This window comes from Condylura cristata, unplaced genomic scaffold, assembly GCF_000260355.1.
Source record: "Condylura cristata isolate star-nosed mole 26May11 unplaced genomic scaffold, ConCri1.0 scaffold00002, whole genome shotgun sequence".
In the NCBI taxonomy this organism is placed as follows: Eukaryota; Metazoa; Chordata; class Mammalia; order Eulipotyphla; family Talpidae; genus Condylura; species Condylura cristata.
Window position 1 is genome coordinate 54,427,986 of NW_004567103.1, and position 26,384 is coordinate 54,454,369.

The 26,384-nt window shown below is 34.4% G+C and overlaps 1 protein-coding gene across 6 annotated transcripts in view; it reads right to left on the reverse strand.

Moving 5' to 3' along the window:
- Positions 1 to 11: 11 nt before the first annotated feature.
- Positions 12 to 26,384, reverse strand: part of MARCH7 (membrane-associated ring finger (C3HC4) 7, E3 ubiquitin protein ligase) — a 37,376-nt gene continuing 11,003 nt past the window's right edge. For 3 of the 6 annotated variants that reach the window (XM_012728335.1, XM_012728344.1, XM_012728340.1), the window contains exons 3-10: positions 23,434 to 23,629; positions 20,579 to 20,746; positions 17,768 to 18,875; positions 15,645 to 15,814; positions 9,896 to 10,005; positions 6,243 to 6,356; positions 4,801 to 4,849; positions 1,734 to 2,215 (exon numbers count right to left, since the gene is read on the reverse strand). In XM_012728335.1, coding sequence (XP_012583789.1) covers positions 2,157 to 2,215; positions 4,801 to 4,849; positions 6,243 to 6,356; positions 9,896 to 10,005; positions 15,645 to 15,814; positions 17,768 to 18,875; positions 20,579 to 20,746; positions 23,434 to 23,629 — 1,974 coding nt within the window. In that variant the 3' untranslated portion in view covers positions 1,734 to 2,156. Of the gene's footprint in view, positions 2,216 to 4,800; positions 4,850 to 6,242; positions 6,357 to 9,895; positions 10,006 to 15,644; positions 15,815 to 17,767; positions 18,876 to 20,578; positions 20,747 to 23,433; positions 23,630 to 26,384 lie in introns of all 6 variants that reach the window. The other 3 variants (XM_012728351.1, XM_012728347.1, XM_012728359.1) reach the window with 3 other exon arrangements.

Here is a 26,384-nt window from a genome sequence, read left to right on the forward strand (position 1 = left end):
GAAAGGTCTGCTGCACCATGTGGGTCACCTCTCTGGCTGGGGATTGAACTCACTCTGAAGCTGCTGTCACCAGCTTCATAGTGTACTTTAACCCACTGCGCCACTAGGGAGGGTCCTACTGATGGGCTTTTAATAGTACCAATGATGAATATTAAATGACTGGAATTTCTTCATGTATTTTCTATTTTAAGTCTGTTTCTTTGAGAACTAAAAAGCAACCATTTTCTTTTCCTATAATGTTGAAAATGGTAACCGCTAGCCACACGTGGCTAATTAAATATATTAAAATTCAGTTCCTCAACTGCACGAAGTACATTTTGAATGCTCAAACTTCATGATTTAGTAGCTACCACATTGGGCAATCCAAGTTATAGAACATTTCCATTATCACAGAAAGTTTTATTGGAAAGAAATACTCTATAGACTCTCTTCTTCCGCTAATGCCCATACAACTAAGATTACATTTTCGTGTTCATTTGGTAACTTCTACCCAGTGGCAATTCTTCCAAAAAATAGGTTTCTCCACTGTGTGAAGGTAGACCAATTCCCATTTTGGTAGGTCATTTTTAAGGGAATTTTATGGGTCATTAAAATTTTTAAATAAAAATTTCTGTGGGTTAACATAAGACATTCCATTATCAATATAAAACATACCTAAAGATCCACAAAAAAAAGAAGTTCCCTTCAATTGGATTCATAGCATTACTTATATAAGTTCAATACAAACAAATTGACATTTTAAATTTTGCTTCAAGTAAGATATGTAAGCAAATTGAACCACTGTTTAAAAAACATTCCTTCTGTATGAAATGGGATTTGAAATTTTAATTCTTGACTGTAAGGTTGAGGCCTTCTTTAAGTATCAGTTTAAAAAGAAATATTTCAAACTCTAAAGTAAATCAGTATGTTCTTTATTTCAAGCCAAGATTTCACATAAGACCAACAAAGTGTGGGCAAACTGTTTATTCACGTTTGGAAAATTACATGGTTCCAACTTAGGCTCTGAAAAAATACTTTGCTGCCATGACATAAAGACTTTTATTTAATCAAAAACCACCTGAAGGTGTTTCTGAGTATCGTCTATGGATGTTGACAAAGGAAATATACAGTTATGGAAGTGAATATAACTCATGGCCACATTCATGGTGAATAATTATTCATGGTGAATAATAGTAATTATTCATGGTGAATAATTTTGTATGTTCTCCAAAGGTAATGAAAAATATTAAATCACCAAATAAATGCTCAGAATTATCAAGGAACAGCTTACAAAGGACCAGGATCTAAAGAGGTTATTTATATCATTTATCTATAAAGAAGTGACAACACTAAAAAAACATGTTGAAAACCAGTGTTTTTAAACTCTGAATGTGGGATTTAAAAATATTTCGTTAACTTGAGATTTTTTGAAATCAAATCGCACTTGACTGGCAATTCTGATTTAATTTACAGCTGTAATATTCCTAAAAGGAATATCTACATGCTATAGCCTATCAAATATAATCTGCATTTGCAATCAGTACAAAAATGTATCCATCATTTATACATTTTATATTTAAATACCTTTTTAAAAATTAAATTTTATTGCTAAGTGAATTTAGAATCAAATTTGGAAACCTAATATAATGCTCATTACACCCCCTTTCCCATTTTGTTTTTGTAAAACACTGGAAATAAATGATTGTGAAAACGAGACTGTAACTTAAGGCATTTTAAAAGGAAAAGTAATTAGGTGCCACTTGGCATTTTGTTTCAAAAGGATACTTTGTCCCACTTTTTTCACTAGCAAGAGACTAAAACATGAACCTTTTCATAAATATGACTACAGTAATCAGAACACAAAAGAGCTGTCAGCATTAGTTAGCTATTTAAAACAAGGGTAACATTTTCCCACTCACCTAAAAGAAAAATACTTTTGATTACCAGTTTATAAACATCAGATTTCACTGGCATCTTAAAAGGTCCAGTAATGGAATTTAAATTCAGCAACACTCGTGAGTGAATATATATATACATGCATACATCTGTATATATATATTCATTATATATATATAGCCAATGTACTCAACAGGCATTCCTCACAAATTAATTCATACTTAATTGCCAGTTTTAATAAACACACTTGTTCACAGACCATCCTTTTGTCTTATATGAAGTTAGGCAATATCAAATGTTCTGTTATGGTCTCCATCTTCTTCGGAATCATCCTCTGAAGCTGTTGAAAGAAAACAGGATGATCAAGAATGATTTTAAGGGGGAGGAGAATGGAGTTGTGTAAATATGAAGCCAGAACAGCAATGACTTATAAAAATCCCAATTTAGTAACCTGTTTGGTCAATACGGTAGGTTATAATGACAGGGTGAAGGTGGTTTGACTGAGGGTGATATCCATTACAATGTTCCCACCCCACATTTTTTTGTTAGTTATATAAAAATGAAAATGCTTAAAAATGTGGCTCAAGAAATATTGTCTAAAAAGTTTCTGAGGCCAATTCGTGTCCATAGGAGCTAATGGTATATACACTAGAGATAAAGTGAACTGAAGGCAAGTGCTCTCACACACCTGAGAAGAATCTGGCTTATTACCGCTGCAATGTTTGATGCATCCGATGAAAATGAAAAAAAATGTACACAGAATAGTAAGTTATGGGTGTTCTTGCAATTTACATAAAAGTTATGTCTATACAATGCCAGGAAAAAGCTCCACTTAGTAAATAAAAGCTTTATATAGACATAGCCTAAGTCAAAATAAATGGATTTAGTAAAAAACAATTTGTTGAGATTAGTCCTATGCAGCTACACTGTCAGAAATTTATTGTGTATGTGACATTTCTGAGTTCAATTTTTTTTCAGATATTAGCAGCTCAGGAGTTTTCTATAAAACATCCTGAGATGTCTTCAAGAACAACATACTATAAAACATTAAATATTCTGTAAAGTCTATGTGTGAAGAAAAATTGAAGTTCACAGAAAACAAACCATCTATACACATCTCCCCTTTTAGCAGGGGCAGAAAGATTAAATGTATATTCTTCTTGTATTAATATCAGAAAATTTATGAGGACACAGCAAATGGAATCAAGAAAACTACCCTATGTGTTGATGAAAACTCAAGTTTTCATATCTTAAGTCTATTTGCTTATTTTGCTGAATTATTACATTCATTTATAATTAGCGGTATCAAACATATTTAACTCAAGAAATAAGAAATTCTATGGTTAAGTTGTAAGTTATAATAGGGAAAAACAAACTGAAAATAAAAGTTATCACAGAATTTATGTTTTCTTTAAGTAACTAACTCCACAGGAGAAGATAATTAGTCAGAAGGTTTTTAGAATATATTAATACTCCTAAGTATTACAAAGGAGTTACATTGTACCAGGAACATCTTTCACTCTCAACTGAATTTTAACATATTTTACCTCCATCTTTTTCATCTCTCTCACTGGTGGGACTAGACTTTGTTATATTTAAATAGGAATTCTAACAGGAATGTTGGTTTAAAAAAAAAAAAACAAAATCTAGGAAAAATGTAGAGTAAAACAAATTACCGTTAACACACTTGGCAAAGTATAAAATATAGTTTACAAAAACAGAGGTATCTTAGTATTCTCCCAAATTAAGGGATCAATACTAAGAAAGCAAGAGAAAAATTGACTTACAATCAAATAAATTTCATATACCATTGGACTCCATTACTATTTTCATACAAAATAATTCAAATTGCAAAAATGTATTATCTGGTTATATTGCTAACACTTTAAAAATTTTTAAAAACAGTAAAGATTTAATGATAAAAACTCACGTCTTAGACTATTTAAGGAATTAAAAATTTTCTGAGACTAAATCCTTATTTCATTTTTATTTCAAAGGATGCCGAGCTTTTTCTAAAACTTATTCACGTTACGGATAACACTCTCAAATACTTTGAAGATGAGTATAGAAGATAATCAACTGGAGAGTACATAGTTTACAAAAAACACTTCAGAAAGTGTACTGGACTTTGATCATGGGGAATCAGTTACTTTGGGTACTTATAATAAAAAGTAGGGTAATCTTCGATACCCAAGAACTGTTCCAGAGCCACCAATATCTGTGCCCACCTGGTATGAAGCACCCTGGAGGTTGTAGGACTTTGAGGGCAGCCTGTGCAGTTAGATGCCTGTAAAAATTTGGGCATTAAGTGCCTTCACATAGGAGCCCAGGTAGAAGTCCTAATGCTGGAACGTGATCTTAAGAGATTGGAGCTGCTGGCGGAGTTGGCTGCCTATTAAAGGTCCATGAGGACCTGACAAGGAGCAAACAAACAAACAAAAAAAACCTATGGCTTCTGTTATGGACTAAGAATTAGGACTCTTTCACCCCTCTTTTCCTGGAACCATACACGTAAGCCCGAGGAAATTCTTTTATGATCTAGCAAAGCGAAACAACATAAAAACGTCATACCAAAAACAAAAACAAAATCAACAAAACAGATTAAGGCATGTAGTTTGATTAGTAGGCCTGTCTTCTTTTCGCTCACAAGTGTTAAAATTAAGATGATCAAAACTAAGATCAAAAGAATAAAATACTGGTGACTAAAATTACATCCTTGTGTACCTTAAAATTAGTATCAATTTAAAAATTATGCTTAAAAAGTAATTTGCCCAACCCATATTCCCCAAATCAATTATTTTGGTATTATTAGAAGCCTATAAATAATGCTCTTTGGTAGAAAGAGTATATACTTAAATTTTGCTATGTGGGTTTAATTTGCAAAATGTAAAGTCAACAAGTCTGGGGAGGGGAAATTCCACCTACTTTCGAGATCTTCCATATGTGCCTGAAGAGTTCTTGCAAGGTTAATAAACTAGAAACAATGCAGAAAGAAATACAGTAGTTTAAATGTTGCAAATGGATCTAGAGAGAATCAGTTTAGGAGATTCATTTCTACTTAAAAAGTCAAACATTTTAAGCCTTTAAAAAGGGATCTTTCTTCCCCACATCAAGAATTACAAGCTTAAGGATATTTTAAAAATGTTTTATATATTATTAGTCATGTAGAAACTGGAAGCATATACAATAATTGTATCAATGGTATTGTCTTCTTGCATAATGTAACACTTCAAAAATTATGAAAAAAATGAAAACCTTTGGCATATAAACCCAAATGAATTCAATTTTAGTGGTCATTTAAAGAAAACACAGTATTTCCTACCTAGATATGATGATCTCTGGAAGTATTAACATTTAATCCAATACTTGAAATGATTGTAGTATATGTTTTATGTGGTTTATTCTTTCTGAGAAGATAAATCATCTTTCCAGAAATCATTTTATGGCTTAATTAAATTTAGGTGCTACCTAGCACTCATATTTGCTCAAATTCTGAATGTTTTTGAGAATTAGTTTTCTTTCAATGATAATAACCAGTCAAGTGGCTTAATAGTATCCATGTGATAAGAAAAGTTTTTATTAATTTAGAAGCAGTGTTATATATACAATGGTTCTCAATAATCTTCAAAATACACTACTGAATTTTTATCACCATAGTGAATAGGATATCAAAAATAGTTTGTTAATATACTTATGAACACATTTCCATATATAGAATTCAGAATCTATAGTAATGAGATGCAGATTCTAGCCCCTGCTATATACAAAAGGCAAGGGAGGGTGTAAATTTTTTGATACATGGAGGCAACAATACTATTTACTTACAAATACTAAGAGAAGCCTAAATACTATACTAAAGTACTATACTAAAATAATGAGTGGTGTTCGGAGTAAAATACTAAAGAGTCTGCATCTTAAGTAGTTTTTAATATGGTGGCTTACATTAACAAACTGGTAATTTTTCACAAGACAGTAACAAATTGAAATCAATTTACTCTAGTTTTTTGGAGTTCAATTTCAGGTTTGAAAGTTACACTGAGTTTTGAGGTTTTTTAAAATTAAAATAACCGTTTCTCCTTGATTTCCAATTTTGTCCCTGTTTTTCCACTGAAATAAATTCCAATTACCTTTTAAGAGTCAGGAAATTACTACTTTTTCTAAAATAGCTTTATGAGAAAATTAGGTGGCTTTATATAGAAGGAAGACAGCAATTCTATTAAGTCTACAGTATCTTTATTTTTAAGAAAGAGTTCAAGATAAGAGCTCTCCAACGAAAATAGAATTCAAACATATAAAACAATCTGTTTTCCAAAACTAACACTTGCTGCATCCAGCCTCCCTTCCTCTCCCACTCCAATATTACTTACTCGAACACGTGTGCTTGGTTCATTTGTATTTCCCATCATATCTGAAAAGCTCTGTTCACACAAGTGCAGTAACACGACTAGGTAGAGACCAGAGCTGATAAACTCATATTCAGCCTTCAGTAGAGAAGCAAACAAGAGAAAAAGAAAAAAAAATTAGAGTAGACTTGAGCTTGATATTCACAATATACTGATAAAATGAGAGGAAATGTATTCATATCCACTTCTTAGTAAGGAATATCGTGCCTCCTATTAAAACAAAAAGCCATTCTTTGTAATTTACGTGAACATCCTCTGTACTCTTACATAATCTCCCCTTTAGGCAGTGATTTATTTTTAAAAGTGGAGCTTTATAAATCCTATGAAGGGAGAATGGATCATCTGGTTCTCAATAATAGATTTCATTATAAAAATAGTTTAAATTCACTTAACTATTACCTTTTCATCTATAAGCAAGTCACTATTTTATGTAGCGAGGGAGGACCTATTCTGATAGGTCAATTGTTTCTTTTGTAATACAATTAACCCAAAGGCAAGAGTAAACACAAAATGAACTAAAAGATAATTGAGAAACTGTTCCTCGCAGCATTCACAAGAAATTTGCAGAGGTTCCAAACAATTCTTTGCTTCAAAAGTGTTCTATTGTTTTGAAGTTAAGAATACAAATCATGAATATAGTGTTATTAAAAATTTAATCTTTTTTTTTATACAGTGAGCTATTTATAAACTACATTTTGGGGGGCAATTAATTTACCTAAAGTTAAGAACTATATATGTACAAGTGCTACCTTCAGCAATTAGCTGATTATCAGATTTTGCAGAGTATTTAATTTGAAACTGACTTATTCTTTAAATGTTTTACTCAATTATTTACTATTTTTAAATTAAAAGGAAACCATATATCCAAGATTAAAGACAATTTTTAATGGTGGCCACCATGAAAAAGATGTAGCCCCTGAATTATGAGGAAGTAAACTGCATTAAACTAATTATTTAATGAAGGTAGTAATTAGATCACTAGAATCCATGATTCATATTGAACAAACAAGGCCGGAAATTTAATGAGGACTGTTCATTGTTTGTACAATGACTCCACCTAATATTCCTTAGCACTTCTAAATGATTTAAGGTTTATTAAGCGGGTCATTAAAATTCTAGAAGAACAATAAAAACATTCCTTGTTGAACTGAAAGATAAAGAACCACCTTTAAAAGACATGATGGTGCATTTAAAGAGAAGGAAGAATGGCAAAAGAAAACCATCCTTTGAAACCTATTATCATTCTGAAAAGACAAAAAAGAAAATTTCTTTACAGCATTCCACCTTGCACTACTGTCTCCCCTTCTGTTTAAAATACCAATATTTAGCACCTACTGACCACTTGAGACAATTCATTCTGCAAGTGATAACTGTTTTGGACAACTAACTTATGAGAGAATAAAATTAGAGTGTCATCTGTATTATATTAATTGCCTAATGCTTCATTCATTCTAGTGACTTTTTTTTTTTTTTTAAAGATTTATTTGTGCATACAGAACTGGGGTACAGGCCAGAGGCTCAGTGGTGGTGAGAGGCTTCACCAGAGACAGAGCGGGCAACAGAACAGGCAGATCGACGAAGTACACTGCTGAGGGGAGCAGCGGGCGGGTCAGGAGAGGTCTGCCACGCCATGTGGTCACCTCTGGGGCAGGCGGGGATCGAACTCATACGGAAGCGGCTTTAGATTCTCAGTGCTGTGCTTTAACCCGCTGCGCCACCAGGGAGGGCCTCATTCTAGCGACTTTTAAAAAAGATTTATTTATTTATGCATACATAACTGGGGTACAGGCCAGAGGTACAGGGGTGGTAAGAGGATTCAGCAGAGAGTGGGGAGCAGAACAGGATGACTGATGAGGTATACTGCTGAGGGGAGCAGTGGGCAGGTCAGGAGGTCTGCCACAACATACAGATCACCTCTGGGGCGGGGATCGAACTTATGCTGAAGTGGCTTTAGCTTCTTACTGCTGTGCTTTAACCAGTGCACCACCAGGGAGGGCCCCTTTCAGTGATTTTAACTTGAATCTAAACAATTAGCTTCAGGGGGTCTGGGAATCCCTTAATTTAAGTATATTTTGTGTCTGTGGGTTTGAGAGTTTGTGTTTTAATCAGATTTCAAACACTTGAGTAGTCCACAAAAGATTGTCTATTGCATTATTGTATGAAATCTCCAGAAAAGATAAGCCATAGAGAACAAACACAGGTGATTGCCATGGAAAGGTGGAAGGAGAAAAGGGAGGAACTGGTTAGTGGGTGTAGAATGATGAAAATGTCTTAAAACTATAGAGATGATGGTTCTTTGGCAACACTGCAAATATACTATTACCACTGACATGTAGAGTTTAAAATGGATTTTATGTTCTATGAACTTTATTTAAAAAAAGGAGGTAGGAGAAAGTCCATTCTCCCTTTAAAAAGTATTTTTCAAATGTTCATACATCTTCTAATCATCATGTCTTATTTTATATTAACACACTTGAATAGTACTGCTCTAGTTATCTTTATAGTCTCCTTTAATGCCATTTCCTCCCCGAGAATTATTTAATACAAAAAAGGGGGAAATACTGAGCTCCTCATTCTATCAATATAATTTAAGCATCTCAAATGTTTTCCTTCATAGAGCTTCAAGAAACAAAAATCAGTGATGAAGTCAATTATGGGGAAGGGGTACAGTTACCAATACATGCCAAATATCTAAAAACGAGACAAAAAATATTTGCAAAATTTTACTATCAGATAAACCACACTGTTCAATACAAATATTAAATGAAACGTGAAATAATGGGAAAGTTGGAATAAAAGATTTTATAAGGTAACTTTTTCAACATAAAGCTGGAGGCAGAAATTGGGGACATGTGGTGGTAGAGGGAAACAGAAGAGAAGGGATTACAAGGAGTTAGATAGCAACACACTAAAAACTCCAAATGTAAAAAATACAGAAATAGGATGCAGATCTAGTGCTTGTGTGTTTCAAACATATTCCAAGTTAGAAGTATTTACAATTGAAAAGTTCTGAAGAGATTTACTTTGGCATGCATACTTTGGGACTCCATTCTATGCCTTTATTATTTTCAAAGTTTTTTTAGTTATTATTTTTATAAAATTTATTTATTTATGCATAAAGAACTGGGGACAGGTCAGCGGTACAGGGGCAATGAGAGGATTCACTAGAGACAGAATGTGGAGTAGAACAAGTAGGCTGATTAGGTACACTGCTGAGGGGAGCAGTGGGCGAGACAGAAGTCTGCCATGGCATGTGGATCACCTCAGAGGCCAGGAATTGAACTTGCACTGAAGAGGTTGCAGCTAGCTTCAGTGTTGCATCCTAACCCATTGCACCACCAGAGAAGGCCATATTATTTTCAAGTTTATTTAACAAGCTTAGGGTAAATTTTACCTTAATAAACTTAAAAGGTTTTTCTTGGTTATTGCCTTTCACTTACAATGAGTTATGGGGAAATTTAAAATTACAAAGCATTAACTGAGAATTACATTAAGATTATCATTATCACTGTTTTTATTGTTTTAATGGAGGCTTCCTGACCATGACAATCTTTTCTTCAAGAGTTGTCCTTTAAGCATAGAATAGACACTTACCAAATTAGGCAAAATATACTAACTTGTTCATTTGCATGAGCTCTATGTAGTTCATGAATATCAAAATCCTCCAGGTTAAGTTGCAACTTCTCTTTACAGAGTTCACAGGTAGTTACAGCTTCTAATGAAGAACCTGGTAAAAATTAAATTACAAGAGCTTAGTTGTGATGCACAAACTGTACCTCCTTGAAGTTTTTGAGCTTAGTATACAGAAAACAGAAGAAAGGAAATCATTAATACTGCCAAAGTCAGCAATGTTTCCAAACATAGCAATCCATAACATTTAATGAGCACATCAGATCCTACCTCTATGGTATTTTAGCCTCCACCCAATACTTTGACATCTCTTTACTTTTTTCTCCAGATACCTTGATTGTGGGAAGCTGACAATGGAATGCCATGTACTTCCTGCTTCCTCCTTAAATACCACAGTAAGATGGTATGAACAATGTTGAGTAACACAGTATCTCCAAACAACCAGTCACATATGCCAAGACCAAGAAAGAAAAAAAAAGGGGTGGGGGGTGGGGGCGCTCCACCTTTATCCTGATCAAAACAACTCATTTCTAGCTATAAAAGGAGTTATGAGGTCCTCCCTGGTGGCACAGCAGGTTGAAGTGCAGCACTATGAAGCTAGTTGCAGCTACTTCAGCATGAGTTTAATCCCTGGTCATGGAGGTGACCCACACATGCAGTAGCCTCTCCTGTCTCGTCCACTCCTCCCCTCAGCAGTGTACTTCGTGTACACTGTACATCTTCCAGTGTACATCTTCCTTTTCTGTTCCCCACTCTGTCTCTGCTGAATCCTCTCACCACCCTTGCTCACTGCACCTCTGCTCTCTGTGCATCAATCAATAAATCTTTAAAAATAAGTATGCTGCAAGGATAGACTTTGAAAATATTCTAAGTAAAACAATGCAGATACAAAAGGACAAATATTACATGCTTCCACTTATGAAATAATAATGTAACAGGCAAATTCAGAGGGAAAATTGATCAAAAGTTACTAGGGTTTGTAGGGGAGGAGTGGAGAAGAGAGCGCTACAACTAAACTGGTATAGTTTTCCTTTGGGATAATGAAAAAGTTTTGGAAACAGCTAATGGTCACACAGTTGGAATGTACTTACTGCCACTTAATTATGGCCAAAAGGACAAATTTTACACTGTGGATATTTACCACAATTTTATAAGGAATTCAACTGAGTATTAAATATTTTATTTGTTTTATCTGAGTAAGGTCACATCCCAGCAGACTTTGAAAGGAGGTCCAAGGGAGTAGAGCAAAATCAGACTTTCATAGGAAGAAGGGAGTTGGGAACAAGGAAGCTGAATGAGCAGGCTGGTTGTGCGCTATAGGGAATTTCTTTAACTCTGTCTACCAAAGGGAAATTACCTCACTAACAAGGTGATTCTTAATTGGTTTAAAGTTTGTTTTGGCACTCCCTGGGACGCAGCACTAGGAAGCTATCCACCACCACTGTAGCATGAGTTTGAATCCTCTCACCCTTCACATCTCTGGCCTGTACCCCAGGTTCTTGTGTGCACAAATTAGTAAGTCTTTAAAAGAAAAATTCATTTTTTGGGAGAGGTTAAACACGTAATTAATCTTGGTTTGGTGAGTCAGGCTGTAGCATAGGTAACTCCATTTAGAACCTTTTTTAAAAAACTAATAAAATTTGGCATAAAGTTCAAGACAACACTAGTAACTTAATATGCACTTTCTAGAAAATAGCCAAAAGCAAGGTAAGTGCTATTCTGAGATAGTATGCTATACTTCTGTTGTCTCAAAAGTGACGTATAAAATTACATATGACTTTTACTATACTTCATTTATATGAATAAAACAGCCTTTTAAGGGTCTTAGCACACATGAAGATATTAAGACTAGTAAATTTTCTTATTTAAAAGTTAATACCGGGCCCTCCCTGGTGGCGCAGTGGGTTAAAGCACGGCACTGAGAAGCTAAAGCCACTTCTGCATGAGTTCGAATCCCGCCTGCCCCGGAGGTGACCACATGGCGTGGCAGACCTCTCCTGACCCGCCCGCTGCTTCCCTCAGCAGTGTACTTCGTCGATCTGCCTGTTCTGCTCCCCACTCTGTCTCTGGTGAAGCCTCTCACCCTGAGCCTCTGGCCTGTACCCCAGTTCTGTATGTACAAATAAGTAAATCTTTAAAAAAAAAAAAAAAGTTAATACCATACCACATAACTAAAGACAAATCCATATTATGATCTGATATGGAATAAAAAGAAAATGAAAGTCCTTTGGAAGGCTTTCTCTTATTATACATTTCTTAAAACTATTCTCTGACTCACAAGCAGGAAAAGTTTGATAAACACAAAATATGTATCTAGTAGACAACTTAGTACAAATTCTTTTACTTTGTAGAACTTCAATTTTCTTTTTTATGGAATTAATGACTTAGAAGTTGTCCAAGATCATATAGAGGTGGGCAGAACCCATTTCTTCTTTACATTCTTTAATCTAGGACTTTGTCCACCATAGCCCACTTCATTCAACAGGCGCTGTTGACTCCGCCTAAATTTGCATTTGCCTAAACTTATCTCTAGACTTGTTTTATTCATCTTTGTATACCCTTTCAGTTTAACAGCCCATATAAGTCAGTCCATATATACAGCAGCTGTTTCATTTTCTCACCAGAATACCAGGAAGATAACATTTGTATCTTTGGTAAGTGTGAAAAATGCTTATGAAAATACATTAGGAAAATATATTCATTTGACCAAATTAAAAGGACTTATTATAACCAATAAAAATTACTTCGTTCAGAACTAACCAAATACCCAGTAATGTGAGAAACCTCATTTGACCTTCACAAAAGCACTAAGAAGTATTACTCAGTTTTATTCTTGTGAAACTGAGGTACTACCTCAGACCTACTTAAGAATGTTCAGGAGGACCTCCCTGGTGGCAAAGGGGCTAAAATCTCTGCTATCAAGGTATCTCCAGCAATTGCAGCAGGAGTTGGATCTCTGGCCAGCCAGGGAGCTAACCCACACAGTGCAGCAGACCTCTCCTGTCTTGCCCATTGTTTAGCAGTGTTACTTCAGTTAATCTACTTGTTCTGCTCCCCACTCTGTCTGATGAATCTTCTCATTACCCTAAATCTCTGGCCTAGATCCTAGCTCTCGTATGTACAAATAAAATAAATCTTAAAAAACAGTTCAGGTGTAAATTTTAGGTATTTATACAATTTTTGAAACTTTGATGGATAACTTTCATCAGTAGCCAGGATTGAGAATTAGTATTAAATCCTACATTCAGTCAAGTGTTGAAGTCATTATTTCAAACTACATTATCTAATCCCAAAAAGTCAAGGTGATTAAACAATATAGTGTAACATCTGTCTCCTGCCCACACAATATTAAGCAAATTCAACTGTAAATATATCAGAAGGTGAGTCAAGTTGTTTCATTTTGCTAATAGCTAACATTCCTGGGCCTTTACTAAGCATCAAGAGCCATTCTGAACACTCATTAAATCTTAACAACACCCAGGAGCAATGACTAATAAAGCCTATGAGGCTGTTCTAACACTGCACAGTCAAGAAACTTCTGTAACATGTAGAGTGGCCTGTCCAACAGCTTTGGAAACAGGCAAGCTCAGAAGAAAAGATAACCCCTTTATCAAAGAGGCCTTTATTACCACAACGTTTTCAAGTAGTCTGATAATCTCAGTTCAAACAAGTTACTCAACTCCAACAGATTATTAAAATTAAAAGAAATGCCAGTCTACCTCTCATATCCTATTTGCTTATGTCACTAAGTCACTATCAGACATTCAATTTCACACAATCATGTACATTTATTAATCTAATTTCCCGCCTTCCTCACCCTACTATTTATTTTACTATGTCCCCTGATACTTGTGGTCTAGTATAAATTCTTTTCTTAACTAATCTCTTTTGGATGATTCTTTTAAGATATTACCTGAACCACACAGTGCAGCCTCAGAAAGATACACACTTTACTGTTCACTGGCATTGCAAATCTCTATTTTTAAGCATCTTTTCTTTCTGTGCACCCACAATTTCTCATCATTCTAGTTCAACAGTCATTTATTTTTACCTCCTTTGTTTGACCTCTCTGCACTACATCACAGGGCTGTCGATCAAAGTCCTTCCTTACAACACTTTCTTTTGGCTTGTACAATACTACATTTCTTAGGTTTCTTCCTACCTACCTTGGAGGGTCTCCTCAGATATATCTCTCTGTTCTCACTAAATTTTTGGGTGACCCAGAGTTCTATCCTGGGCTCATTTATCTAACATTTACTCTTGGTCATGATTCTTAAAATTATACCTTTCAGTGCTAACATTTTCTAAAACACCAAGCTAACTACCTAGCTGACATCTCCATATAGCTAAAGAATAGTCCACATACAGTATTTTTGAAGATTTACTTTACTTATTTAATGAATACAAGAACTAGGGTCTAGGCCAAAAGTGCAGGGGGAGAGGAGATTCACCAGAGACAGAGTGGGGTGCAACAGGCAGATCTGAAAAATGCAGCAGCTAAGATCTGCTGTGCCATGTGGGTTAGCTCCCTGCTGGTGACTGAACTCTTGCCTCAGTGGCCGACAGTCTGATAGCGCTCATTCTTTAAACCCTGCACCACTAGGGAGCCTCAAACAGTACTGCTATATTATGAACCCAACTCATTCCATTCTGCTTTATTTCAGTAAATGACACCAGCATTTAGTTAGGTGCTTAAGACAAAAATAATGACCTTCCCTATTTTTTTTTTTTTTTACTTTTGTCCCTCCAGACAATCCATTGGTCAAATCTTGCACAACCTACCTCCAAAACATTCCAGAATCCATCCATTTCCACTACCACCATCACCAACTTTTACTAAGTGTCTCTACAAGAGACACCTGGTTGGTGTTTATGTTTCTTCTCTTGCCTCTCATCCCTACCCCCAATTCGGCCAAACTATAAATACGATTATTTCACTCCCTCTCCTTCAGAACTTACCATCACAAGATGAAGAAACCCAAGCCTCATACACCTTAAATGAAAAATCCTCTGCTAAACTGTTTCAACTGTGTCACCCCTCTCCTAATCCACTAATTATACCCTGCCACATGGAGACGCATTCTGTTGCTCTAACACACCTAAGTTATTGTCACTTGAAAGTCATTCACTAGTTTGTTTCTTCTGTTAGAATGTGCTTGTCCTCATTCTGAAATAGCTAGCTCCTCTTCCTTCAGTTTAGATGTCCTCAATCCAACAAGGTATTTTTTTAATGCCCAATACCACCACAAGAGCAGTGCCATTTCTGTCTTGTTTGACAACTCTATACCTCCTTTATCTGGTACTATGTCTGTTTCCTCAACAGACATTCAATAAATCAATATTTAAAGTAATATTATTACAACACAAGGGCAATCACAGATTAGACACAACAGCATCAGAGACAATAAATCTATCTTAAGGATATATAGCTAGTAAACACTAAGTATGCTTGTTTCTTTGACCTAAAAGGATCTTAAATGAGTCATCAATAAAACAAATTAACAGTTGTATTACATATATATGAAGTAATAGTTTCTTGGCTGAAATGAAACACAATAAAGACAGACTATAATTTTAAGAAAACTAATGTATTTGCTTCAATTATTAAGGCCCTTTGATGAGTCTAATTTTGATAAGCAGTAATTGCTAAGTAGATTTGCTAACTAAAATGCATACATACATGTATGTTTCTGGGAAAAAAATCAAAAACAAAATACACAAAAGGGTAACTCTTACCAGAATTAATTTTGGCCTGTAACCACTTTTTCATACACTCTTGGTGGACATACTGCAAACTTCCTGTACACTTGCATGGTTCTATCAGCAAGTTAGATGAGGAGGCAGCTGCCATCTGACAAATTCTACATAAGTCACCTTCTTCTTCTTCAGAGTCCTCTAAAAGGAGGCTGGAAAAGAAGGCATATTTCCTAAACAGTAATCTTGGTTTGGCATTTCTCAGCACACCTAATAACACCATAATATAATTTCTGTTAGTATTACTACTCATGCTCTCTTTAGGTGGGGAAAAAATATCAATCAACAGCACTTACCACGAAAAACTATTCCAATGAGAATGAAAAACTTTTATATTTAATCCCACTAAAAACAAAAGGATAAATCAGTTCTTCATTAACCCCAACAATTTTATTAAATCTGCAGATTTCTGTAAGAGTTAGCTTTTAAAGTGTAAAGTGGTTCAATTAACCTATGTCCTTCATTTAACAAGGCAACAAGTACTGCTTAATTTGGATGCAAAATGACTACTATATAAGCAAAGTACTTTTGTTACAGCCCCTATTGCCTTAGTCCACTGCGGGAATGGAAAAGGTACTCAGCAAACTGGTAACATTAAATTATCACTGAAATAACCAGGACCACAGAGGTTCCTAAATGAATCTGGAAACAATTTGTGGAATGAGCAACAGATGTAGAACTGTTAAGTGACTTTCACACCCTGGCTTAACCAGAGATAAAATCTCAAGCATAAACATATTTTGCCTAACTTTCTTTGTCTTAGTTTGAGTATTTTTCACTTGGGAGATATAATTTTTTTTATACCCTTATTGATTTCATTGTAAGGTATCTTAAAATTTTCATTTATGAGCAGAATAAAGGAATATACACACAAATTCTATAGTAAAATAAACAAAAGCTGCTTTGTAAGTGATCTAACCAAGTGGTGGTGATTTACCTTGTTCCTGTGAAAATCGCTAATGCTTTCCTTCCACTTATAGTACTGTATTAATATTAACCTAACTTAAATTAGCTGAGTGCAAGTAGTATAATAGTTACCACATTCTTCAGAAGACTGCTTGTATAAGAGGGAATTGCTATACCATTAAAGCTAACATAACTATGGTAAAATAAATCCAAGAAAAGAAAAACAGCCAATTTTAAAAGCAGGAAGATAGTCACATAGTACAGTATGAAGTATATAAGGAAAAACAGTAGTCTTTAATAGCCCAGTGCCCAGCATCTCAAGAAAAGTGTGTGAAAAGCCTGTTAACCTCAGAGTTAAGACTTGAATGCCTTTCTTCTCAAAGTACAAAATAATTTAAAACAACAAGCAATACACTTTCCAACAATTGTATTACACTAGGCCTTTATGAACAGGAAAAAACAAAAAAAACTATAGTACCCTAAAATCTTAACTTTATATGGCTTTTCTTCCTAGAAGTGTATTTTACACTGATTAGCCTATGGCATTTTATCATAAAAAGCACTTTAATAAATGGAAAAAGTAAAGTAGACTAAGTGAACAAAGTAATCCAGTTGGAAGTAAAATCTCTGGGGAATCTCATTTATCTCTGCATTCTGATCAGAGAATTTAAATCAATCAACTCCACAAAGATTTAATTTGTAAAAAGAACTGAATTTAAAATGATACTTCGGTCAAATACTTAATACACACGGGTATTCTTTATACAAACTGGATTTCAAAAGCAACGTTTTTGTTTTGCAAGTGATTTTAATTCATACCAAAAGATCAGAGATAAGAAATAAAAATAAATGGAAAGTAAATGATCTCAGTAAAGGTTAGGACAGACTAGAAAATCCATGACATTTGGGCTTCCTGACAAATCCCAATTTAGCACAAGTTTACCAGATTTTTGTTGTCATCTGTGTCCAAAGGTGGCTAAAGGAAGCTTTTAGATTAATTCTTAATCCACACCCCAATTACCACTACATTATTAACTTTCATCCATTTTACCTCTGAATGAGACATTGACAGTTGTACTGGATATAAACTTTAAGGAAGATTTCAGTTATCAATGCTATGAGAAACTATTTAGAAATAGCACTCTTTCTCTAAACTACTCTTTTTTTATGGGTGGGTTTAAGACAGAAATTCAATTTACCTCTCTTTTATTTTCCGTAGTCTTTCTGGGTCTCTCGAAGGCATACTTTTAGTCTTATCATTTTTCCCATCAGATGAACTCCAACCTGAAGGAATAATATCTACAGTGATCATGACATTGTCAGTCAAATTATTCCCAAGTGCTGGGGGAACTGCAAATCGGAATAAGGAACCAGGAAGGATCCCTGTTATTCCCGTATTTCTTCCACTGTGAGTTGAATCTGAAGCGGACCCACTACTAGCAGCACTGCTTGATGCCGCGAAAGTTTGTGGTCCATTGGCAGAAGCCCCTAGGGGATCATTCTGTGCTTCAAGGTGAACCACTTCATTTGATTCTCTTCTAAAAATATGATGAGATCTAGATGGTATATCAGAGGTAGGTATCCTTGAAGATTCATCTCGTCCCTCTCGCCGCCTTCTGGAGAACAAAGGTGTGCATCTATTTCTAAGTGAGGAAGATAACCATGGTCCTGTATTTCTACTTTCAGATTCTTGATTAAAATTCTCTGAATCTGGCTCAGAGTTATGATTTTGGCTAAGAGATGACAAACCCCATCTTCGTCTAAGAAATCGAAATCCCTGAGAAGCTTCAGATGCCCTGTTATCAGAAGCATCAGAAGCTGATGCTGCATTACTACGAGATTGTGACGCTGTCAAGATCCTTGGAGAAATATAAGAATTTTCAGAACTCAATGATCTTGTATTTAAAGAATCCTGACTAGATCTTCGTGAAAAAAAGGTAGATGACATACTAGAAGCTATACGTGACAGCAATCTTCTGGTTGTACGTCTACCTTCATTATCAGAAGATTCTTGAAATGATCTTTGAGATGAACCAACTCTATCTGAACTGCTCATGGTTGAGGTTTCATCTCTATTTGAAATATAAGAAAATCCAGGGTGTGTGGTATTTGAGGGCGATTCCAATTCTCTTGGAGAAAAATTTGATCTTAAAGAATTTCTACTGGCATCCCTAGAACATGGTATAGTCTGATGTTCAGAAGGCATTTGGTGGTTTGTTGATGATGTATTCAATTGTAAAGTGCTCACTGAGTTCTCTTTTGGTCTTGCTCCCTGTGAATATGAAGTCGGAACTCTGTCTTGCACATCTATTTTTGAAAGAAAGAACAAATTACACAAAATAATGTATTTTTACATTTCTATATATTGACTACCAACTGTTGTCAAAATGACAACACTGGACTCAACTGAATACTTCCATGTAAACACATAAATAATTATTATAGGAAACAGTTTTCTTTCTATCCCTTCAGTAAAATCCAGTACTTCTACACCGTCGATATCATAATTTCAAAAGAAACATATTGAAAATAATGCAATTACAAAATACTTTTAAAAAAATCATAGCATACGAGAAACATGCAAAATGTGAAGCCACTCAGAAAAATATCTAATTGCTAAATGGGTAAGGAATTTTAAGTAGCTCAAATAATTCAATGTAAATAACTCTAAAAAATAAAAGTGAAATCATCCCAGGAAAACCATGTTTGAGTGATTTTCTCATTATGCAGTACCTTATCACCCTTCTAATTTTATGGCAAACCTTGCCGAGAGCTAAGTTTCCTTAATCTTTTGTTCTTTCAAATTATCAGCAGTAGTTTTTATCTCTATTTAATCAACAGAAATACCTTTGCTTTAAAATACTGGCTGGGAGCTAAGAGTCAGAATAGATCATTAGCATCTGCTTTCTTAAATATTTTTTATTGTCAGTTAATGTACTGGGAGTACATTTTCGAACCTATGCATGTATACATACTTCACTCATCCTCCACCAAAACTTGAGTGTCAATGTCCCTTTCTCCCCCAATCCTCTCCTCCCCTCCATTCCCTCTGGTAATCTGTGTATTTTTCACAGAGCCAAAGATTATTTTTTGCCAGCACCTACTTTTTAAAAAGTATCATCACCAGTGGTTATAATATTCAAATAGGTGAGAAATACTTCAGCATTCCTTTACAAAGAATACTCATACATGCACCTAATTTAAGAACTAGATTGCCACTGGTCTAATACATAGAACTTAATGAGGGATGATCTGCTAACTATTAGGGAATAGATCTATATTTTATCCCCTCCCCAGCCCCACATCAATCTACAAATTATGATACGGTCTACTAAAATTCTCTATCCAAAATCAAGCAAATAAAAGCATGTTTTCATTTGTATCATGTTTTTAAAAAGGCTTGACCCAATATGTTTTTTTTTAACCCCAAACTTTTAAAAACAAATGTTATTTACTTGTATGAAAATCAAATTCCACTTTGTCTGCTCTGTCAATTTTATTAGCTTTTTTTTTTTTTTTGGTCTTTCAGTTAGTTAGCATTATCTTATGGTATTTATTTTTAAAAAATTTGCTGTCTATATATTGGCAGAAACTGTGGATCTTTATTCAACTGAAAGAAAACAAAGGCACATCTGTTAAGCTAAAGTTATTCTTTGAATTAAAACTTAAAATGGTGATTTCTAGCTTTAATTCAATATTTAACTGTAGCTACTTGTTACACTATATAAGGCAAGTTATATTGCAGTATACAAGATTTACTGTATTTATAACATATACACTTTTGAAAAAAAAGGTAGAAATACAGGTGGACCAAATCTGAATACTTGTTTACCTATTTTAAATTGTTTGCATTTTTTAAAGCAAAACAAATAGGGTACTACTTATTAAGGTGCTCTGCTATCTTCATTAACATTCACTTCCTTATTTTACCATAATTTTAATGAAATGTGTAAGTAGGAAAATATAACATCATTAGATAAGCCATATAGAACAATATAGTTTATACATACATGATGAAGTTGTGAAATCACCACTTCGATGACTATAATCCATAAGATTACTAATGGAGGAATCTGCTCTCCTATCTAAATCTCTCCTCTCTCTCAATAAGTCAGTTCCAAATGATCCAAGTACCATTGATGAAGATCTGGGAACTTGATTATGCCTCCAAGAAGAATCTTAAAATAATTAAACAAGTCTTAATTCAAAGAAAACTTTTAATGTTTCTGATAACATATCTTCAGCATGTTGTTTACTGTTCATATAAATAGGAATCCCTACAGTTATACAGTTGCAGTCAGAAACAAAATGCAAAATGAAATTATTTGCTAATTTACTAATACCTTATAAACTTATTTTCTACTCAAATATATTCTTCTCTAATACTATTATCTACCCACTGCCCAATCTACATGAATGTCTCTGCAACATCTTACACAATGGAGAAATGAATGCAGAACAAAAATGTATTAAAATGAAAAACCTTGCTGAATGGAAGACACCTGCATATTACCTGACTGACAAAATGTCAATATCCAAAATATTAAGGAACTCATAAAACTTAATAAAAGCCAAACAATCTAATTAAAAACTGGGCAGAAAATCTCAACAGACATGTCTTCAAAGACAAATGGCCAACAGACACATGAAATCATGTTCAGCATATTGTGATAAAAAGACATCACCTTATACTTGTGTGAGTAGCTATTATCCCAAAGACAAAAAAGCAAGTGTTAGAGAGTAAATGGAAAGAAGGGAACCCTTAATATACTGTCAGTGGGAATGCAAATTAGTGCAGTCATTAAGGAAAGCAGTATGAACAATTTTCAATGAATTAACAGAAATTTCACACAATTTAGTTATTTTACTTCTGTGTTTTTACCCATCCCCAAATACAAAAAACACTAAATTCAAAGAGCTGTATGTCCCCTCATATTTAATGCAGCAACATTTACAATAGCTAAGAGATGAAAACAACCTAAATGCTATTGACAGATGACCAGATGAAGCTGCAGGATATACAAATAATCGAATACTGTTGAGCTATAAAGGTAATAAAATACTGCTATTTGTAATATGAAAGATGGACCCAGAAGCAATTATACTTGGCAAAATAAATGGGTAAACTAAATAAGACAAAAATAAGCTTCTGGACATTTAAAACCAAATAGTCATTAACAGGACGTGTAAGTAAATCTGGAGGGGGGACAACTGACAATTATATGGTGGATAGAATTAAACTCTAAGTGACGAATTCAACATAGTATATATATGCTAATTTTTAATGATATATTCCAGAAAACTATTATAATGCAACATTAGTTTAAAAGCAAAACAAAAATATGTAAAATTTGCCAAAGATACTGAATCTCATGAAAAGTCAGTGAAAGTAACGGAGAATAGTCTAATGTCAAACTCAAAAAGTCATCCTGGAATGGAAGATGTTATGTGATAGGTTATACTACTATTTTGTTAAGTGGCACTATTATCACTGTCACCATACTGAAGTTCATTCTTAGTCTAAGAATTTATTCTGGAATTATAATCTAACTTCATTAAAAATGACAGCATTTAAAAATAGATTTAAATTAAGCCTCAAAACATTTTCCCCCCTCACTATCTTGCAACTTTGTTTTTCCTCTCCTGGTCCCAAATTAATACCCTTATTCACCAAGACCATTATGGGAAATGGCCCATGGTTCTTAATGCTATGTCTTCAGAGCAGAGAGAAAAAATCTCTCCACATAATGATATTATCTGCAAGATTAAGGTCGGTCAGCAATTACCTAATGACAGTACTCAATAAACCTTCTGATGGGCATGTCTTCCCTATGGTGATCTGCCTATCAAAATAGAAAGGAAATGCTTAAGCTAATCAAATTGGTAATATATTATGTGTTTAAAATTTTATTCTTCCACTGTATCACAAGCTTTGTCTCACCTTCAAATTATTTCAAGTTTTCACTAGTGTTTCACTTGGAAGAGATGTGTGGAGGGAGCCTCCTGCCCTCTCAATAAAAGATGTTTCCAATTCTCTTTAACAAACAATGACTGTGAGTACAAAATACCAACTATAGAGTTTTTTATGGCTCAGTCATCAAAGTAACAGGGTGAGGTCAGGTGATCAGTACAATGCCACAAAGCTAGAATCATGGTTTACAAATTCTTTGTATAGAACTTGTACCAGAATACTAAAAAATTTTCTTTTGTTTGAATAATTATTACATTTTCTAAAAATAAAGATGTTAATGCCTCAGTATTTGACTAGGAACTATTTCTAATATAATACTAAATCTGGTTTTTACTTAACAGACAATTTTAACAATCAGAATGTCACTTTTATTAATTCCATTACTACACTTATGAACTAACCTGTTTACTTAAGTGAAGACTAATTTTAGTTCTAACATTACCTCAGTTAACACTTGTGAAATGTCGGGGCACCCTGGTGCTATCAAGCTATTGCCTGCCACTATGGCATTAGTTTGACCTCCAGCCAGGGAGCTGATCCACAGGGCACAGAGGATCTCTCCTGCTTCACTCCCTGCCCCCCTGGCAATATTTCAGTGGATCTGCCAGTTCTGTCCCCTATTCTGATAAATGCGCCCACACCATATCTCTGACCTACAACCCCAGTTCTTATACGCATAAATAAATCTTACCAAAAAACCTGTGAAATGCCACTACATTACTTACCAATAAACAACTCTTACAAGCATTTTTTTGCAGCGCTTTGCTTCATATATTACCTTGTGAATCACTTTTGTCAAATATATATACAGACACGTGTGTGTGTGTGTGTATATATATATATATATATATATATATATATATAAAATGACTCCTACTCAAAGTTAATTCTCACCTGATACTGCATTTAAACCATGTCCAACACTTCTCCCAGCTGAGGTAGATGTACAGTTTGTACAAGAAAGCTTAGGTCTTTTTGAATCATGATCCCGTTGCTGGTTTTGAGATCTTGAGCGAGCTCCCTGAGTTATCTCAGATTCACTAAACCATGTAGACCGAAATGGTGATGCAGATGCTGATGCTGATGTAGACTGTGAGTTAAAAAACAAATTTTTAAGAAAGGAATGACACTACATTCAGTATTAAGTTTAATGTGTAATGCTCTAATACATTCCTAAAGACCATCACTCCTCACAAGCACATTTTTCTGTCATACAGGTTTTTCTTTAGCCTTCATTCTTCTCTTTTCATCCTCTTGTCCCTTTATATATTGTCACTGTACTTTGCTGGACAATCAATCTAATTTTTTATGTAACTATAAATAAGAAACAGTGAAGAGCAACAACTTTATAATCTTACAGACAGGATACCAAGAGATATAGAGGCACAGATATAGAAAATGAGTATTGTTTAATTAAAATAATATTTTCCAAGTAAAAAAGAAAAATATTCAGGTCCTAATGCCCATTCTCCTCTCTCTCCCTCTGCCACTGGACCCTTCTCTTTCTCTGTCTCTCTCTCTCACACACACACACACACACATACACACACGTTTGGCTGGAAAAAAGACTTGAACATAAGACCTGAAACCATAAAAAACATAGACACAAAACACTACACTGACATACATCTTGAAACATCTTTAGAGATTCATCCCCCAAAGCAAAGAAAATGAAGGAAAAGATAAAAGGCTGGAATTACATCAAATTAAAAATCTTCTGTACAGCAAAAGAGACATCAACCAAAGGGACACCCTACTGATTGGCAGAAAATTTTGCACTCCATACAACTGGTAAGACAGTGATCACAAAAATCTACCAGTTCTATGACTTAACAAAAGAAACAGTCCAGTCAAAAAATGGGCAAAAAAGTTAAAAAAAAAAAAACATTTCTACAAAGAACAAATGCAAATAGCCAATAGATATAGCTAGGTATATGAAAAACTGTTCATCAGCATTTATAAACACGTATAGGCAAATCAAAACCACAATGAGATACCACCTTACACAAGTGAAAATGACACCTGTTAAAAAAAAAAAATGACAGCAACAAAATTGCTGGCAAGAATGTGGAGTAAAAGGAACTCTCCTCACTGCTGGTGGGAATGCAAACGTCCAACCACTATCGAAAGTTGTGTGGAGGTTCCTCAAATTACTCAAAATGAAGCTATCATATGACCCAGCAATTCCACTCTGGAATCTACCCAAAGAATACAAAAACATTAATCTGAAAAAACAACTGCACCCGTTTACTGCAGCACAATGATAATAGGTAAGATGTGGAAACAACCTAACAAAATGGATGACTAGATCAAGATGTGGTGCATATACTATTCATCAAAATCAAAAACAAAAATACCGTAGTCCCTTCCAGCAGCATGGATGGAACTGAAAGTGATTACGCTCAGTGAAATAAGTCAGGAAGAAAAATAAAAATATAGATTGGTTTCACATATAGGAGGAATATAATGGAACTGAATAAGGAATCAGGAAATAAAAATAATAAAATTAGCAGACACTAAAAATTAGAGGCTTTCTGCAGGAGAGGGGTCAAAACAAGGGGCACGAAGAGCATAAGGAACTACGGTATGGTTCACAGGTGAACTAGTGGTGGGAATTTTATGAGGTCTACACCTGAGAGGAGAAATCAAATATTGTACAAAAATAACAATTATGTAATATATACATATTTCAAAAAATGAAAGCTACTACTTTTAAAAAAAGATACATCTGGCAAACAATTTGTACTTGTTTAGACACAGTAAAGTCTAAATTGAAAGATGGCAGTCTGGAGTTTTTTACTTCTAACTTATGTCTGATTTTAGGATCAGGGTAATGCTGGCTTCAAAGACTGAATCAGGAAGTAGTCCCTCCATTTCTACCTTCTGAAGACTTCATGGCAATGCTACAGAATAAACTTTGTTTATATAATGAAAAACAGAGGATGAAAAGCGGAAAATAGTAAATAGCTCTTAGCTTTACTTTTTCATGTTGCCCAACATCATACGTCATCAAGGAACTCTAAAATCAAAACTATACTGAGATACTATCTTGCACTCAACTCAAGAGTTTGTCTAGAAACAAAAAGTTTGGTAAGGAGGTATAAAGAACACTTTATATATATAATGTTGATAGGAATATAAAATGATTCAGTCAGTTTGGAAAAAGTTAGGAAATACCCTCAACTTATAGAATATATAATTATTCAGTAATTATACTCATATACCCAAGATAACTGAAAGTATAAAAATATAAATCCACACAGAAATTTGCTAATGAACATTTATTTATAGTTGCATTATTTACAATAGCCAAGAGAAAAAGCAATTGTCCATCAGTGTATGAATAAACAAAATGTGGTCTATCCATACCATGGAATACTATTCAATTGAAAGGTTCATGTTAAATGCTACAAAATAAATGAAACTTGAAAACTGTTAAGACAATCATTACAAAAGACCACTTATGTTTTTATATATATGTATGTGTGTGCAAGTCCAAAATAGAGAAATCTATAAATACTGATAATGCTACTTAGTACCTAGATGATCATAACAGATAGGGAGGGAAGAAGGGTGGGAACAGGACAGAAGTAGGTCTGGGTTTTCCTCCTTCAAGTATAAAGATCCATCTGTGAAGTAAAACTGCCAAGATTGACTGAGGCTATAGTTGCACAACTCAGTAAATATACCAACAGTCACTGGTTGTGCACTTTAGTCATACAGCATTCGACTTACATCTTAATAAAGCAATTTTTAAAAAAAGAACCTTAAGGCCCTCCCTGGTGGCGTAGCGGGTTAAAGCACTGCACTAAGAAGCTTAAGCCACTTCCACATGAGTTCGATCC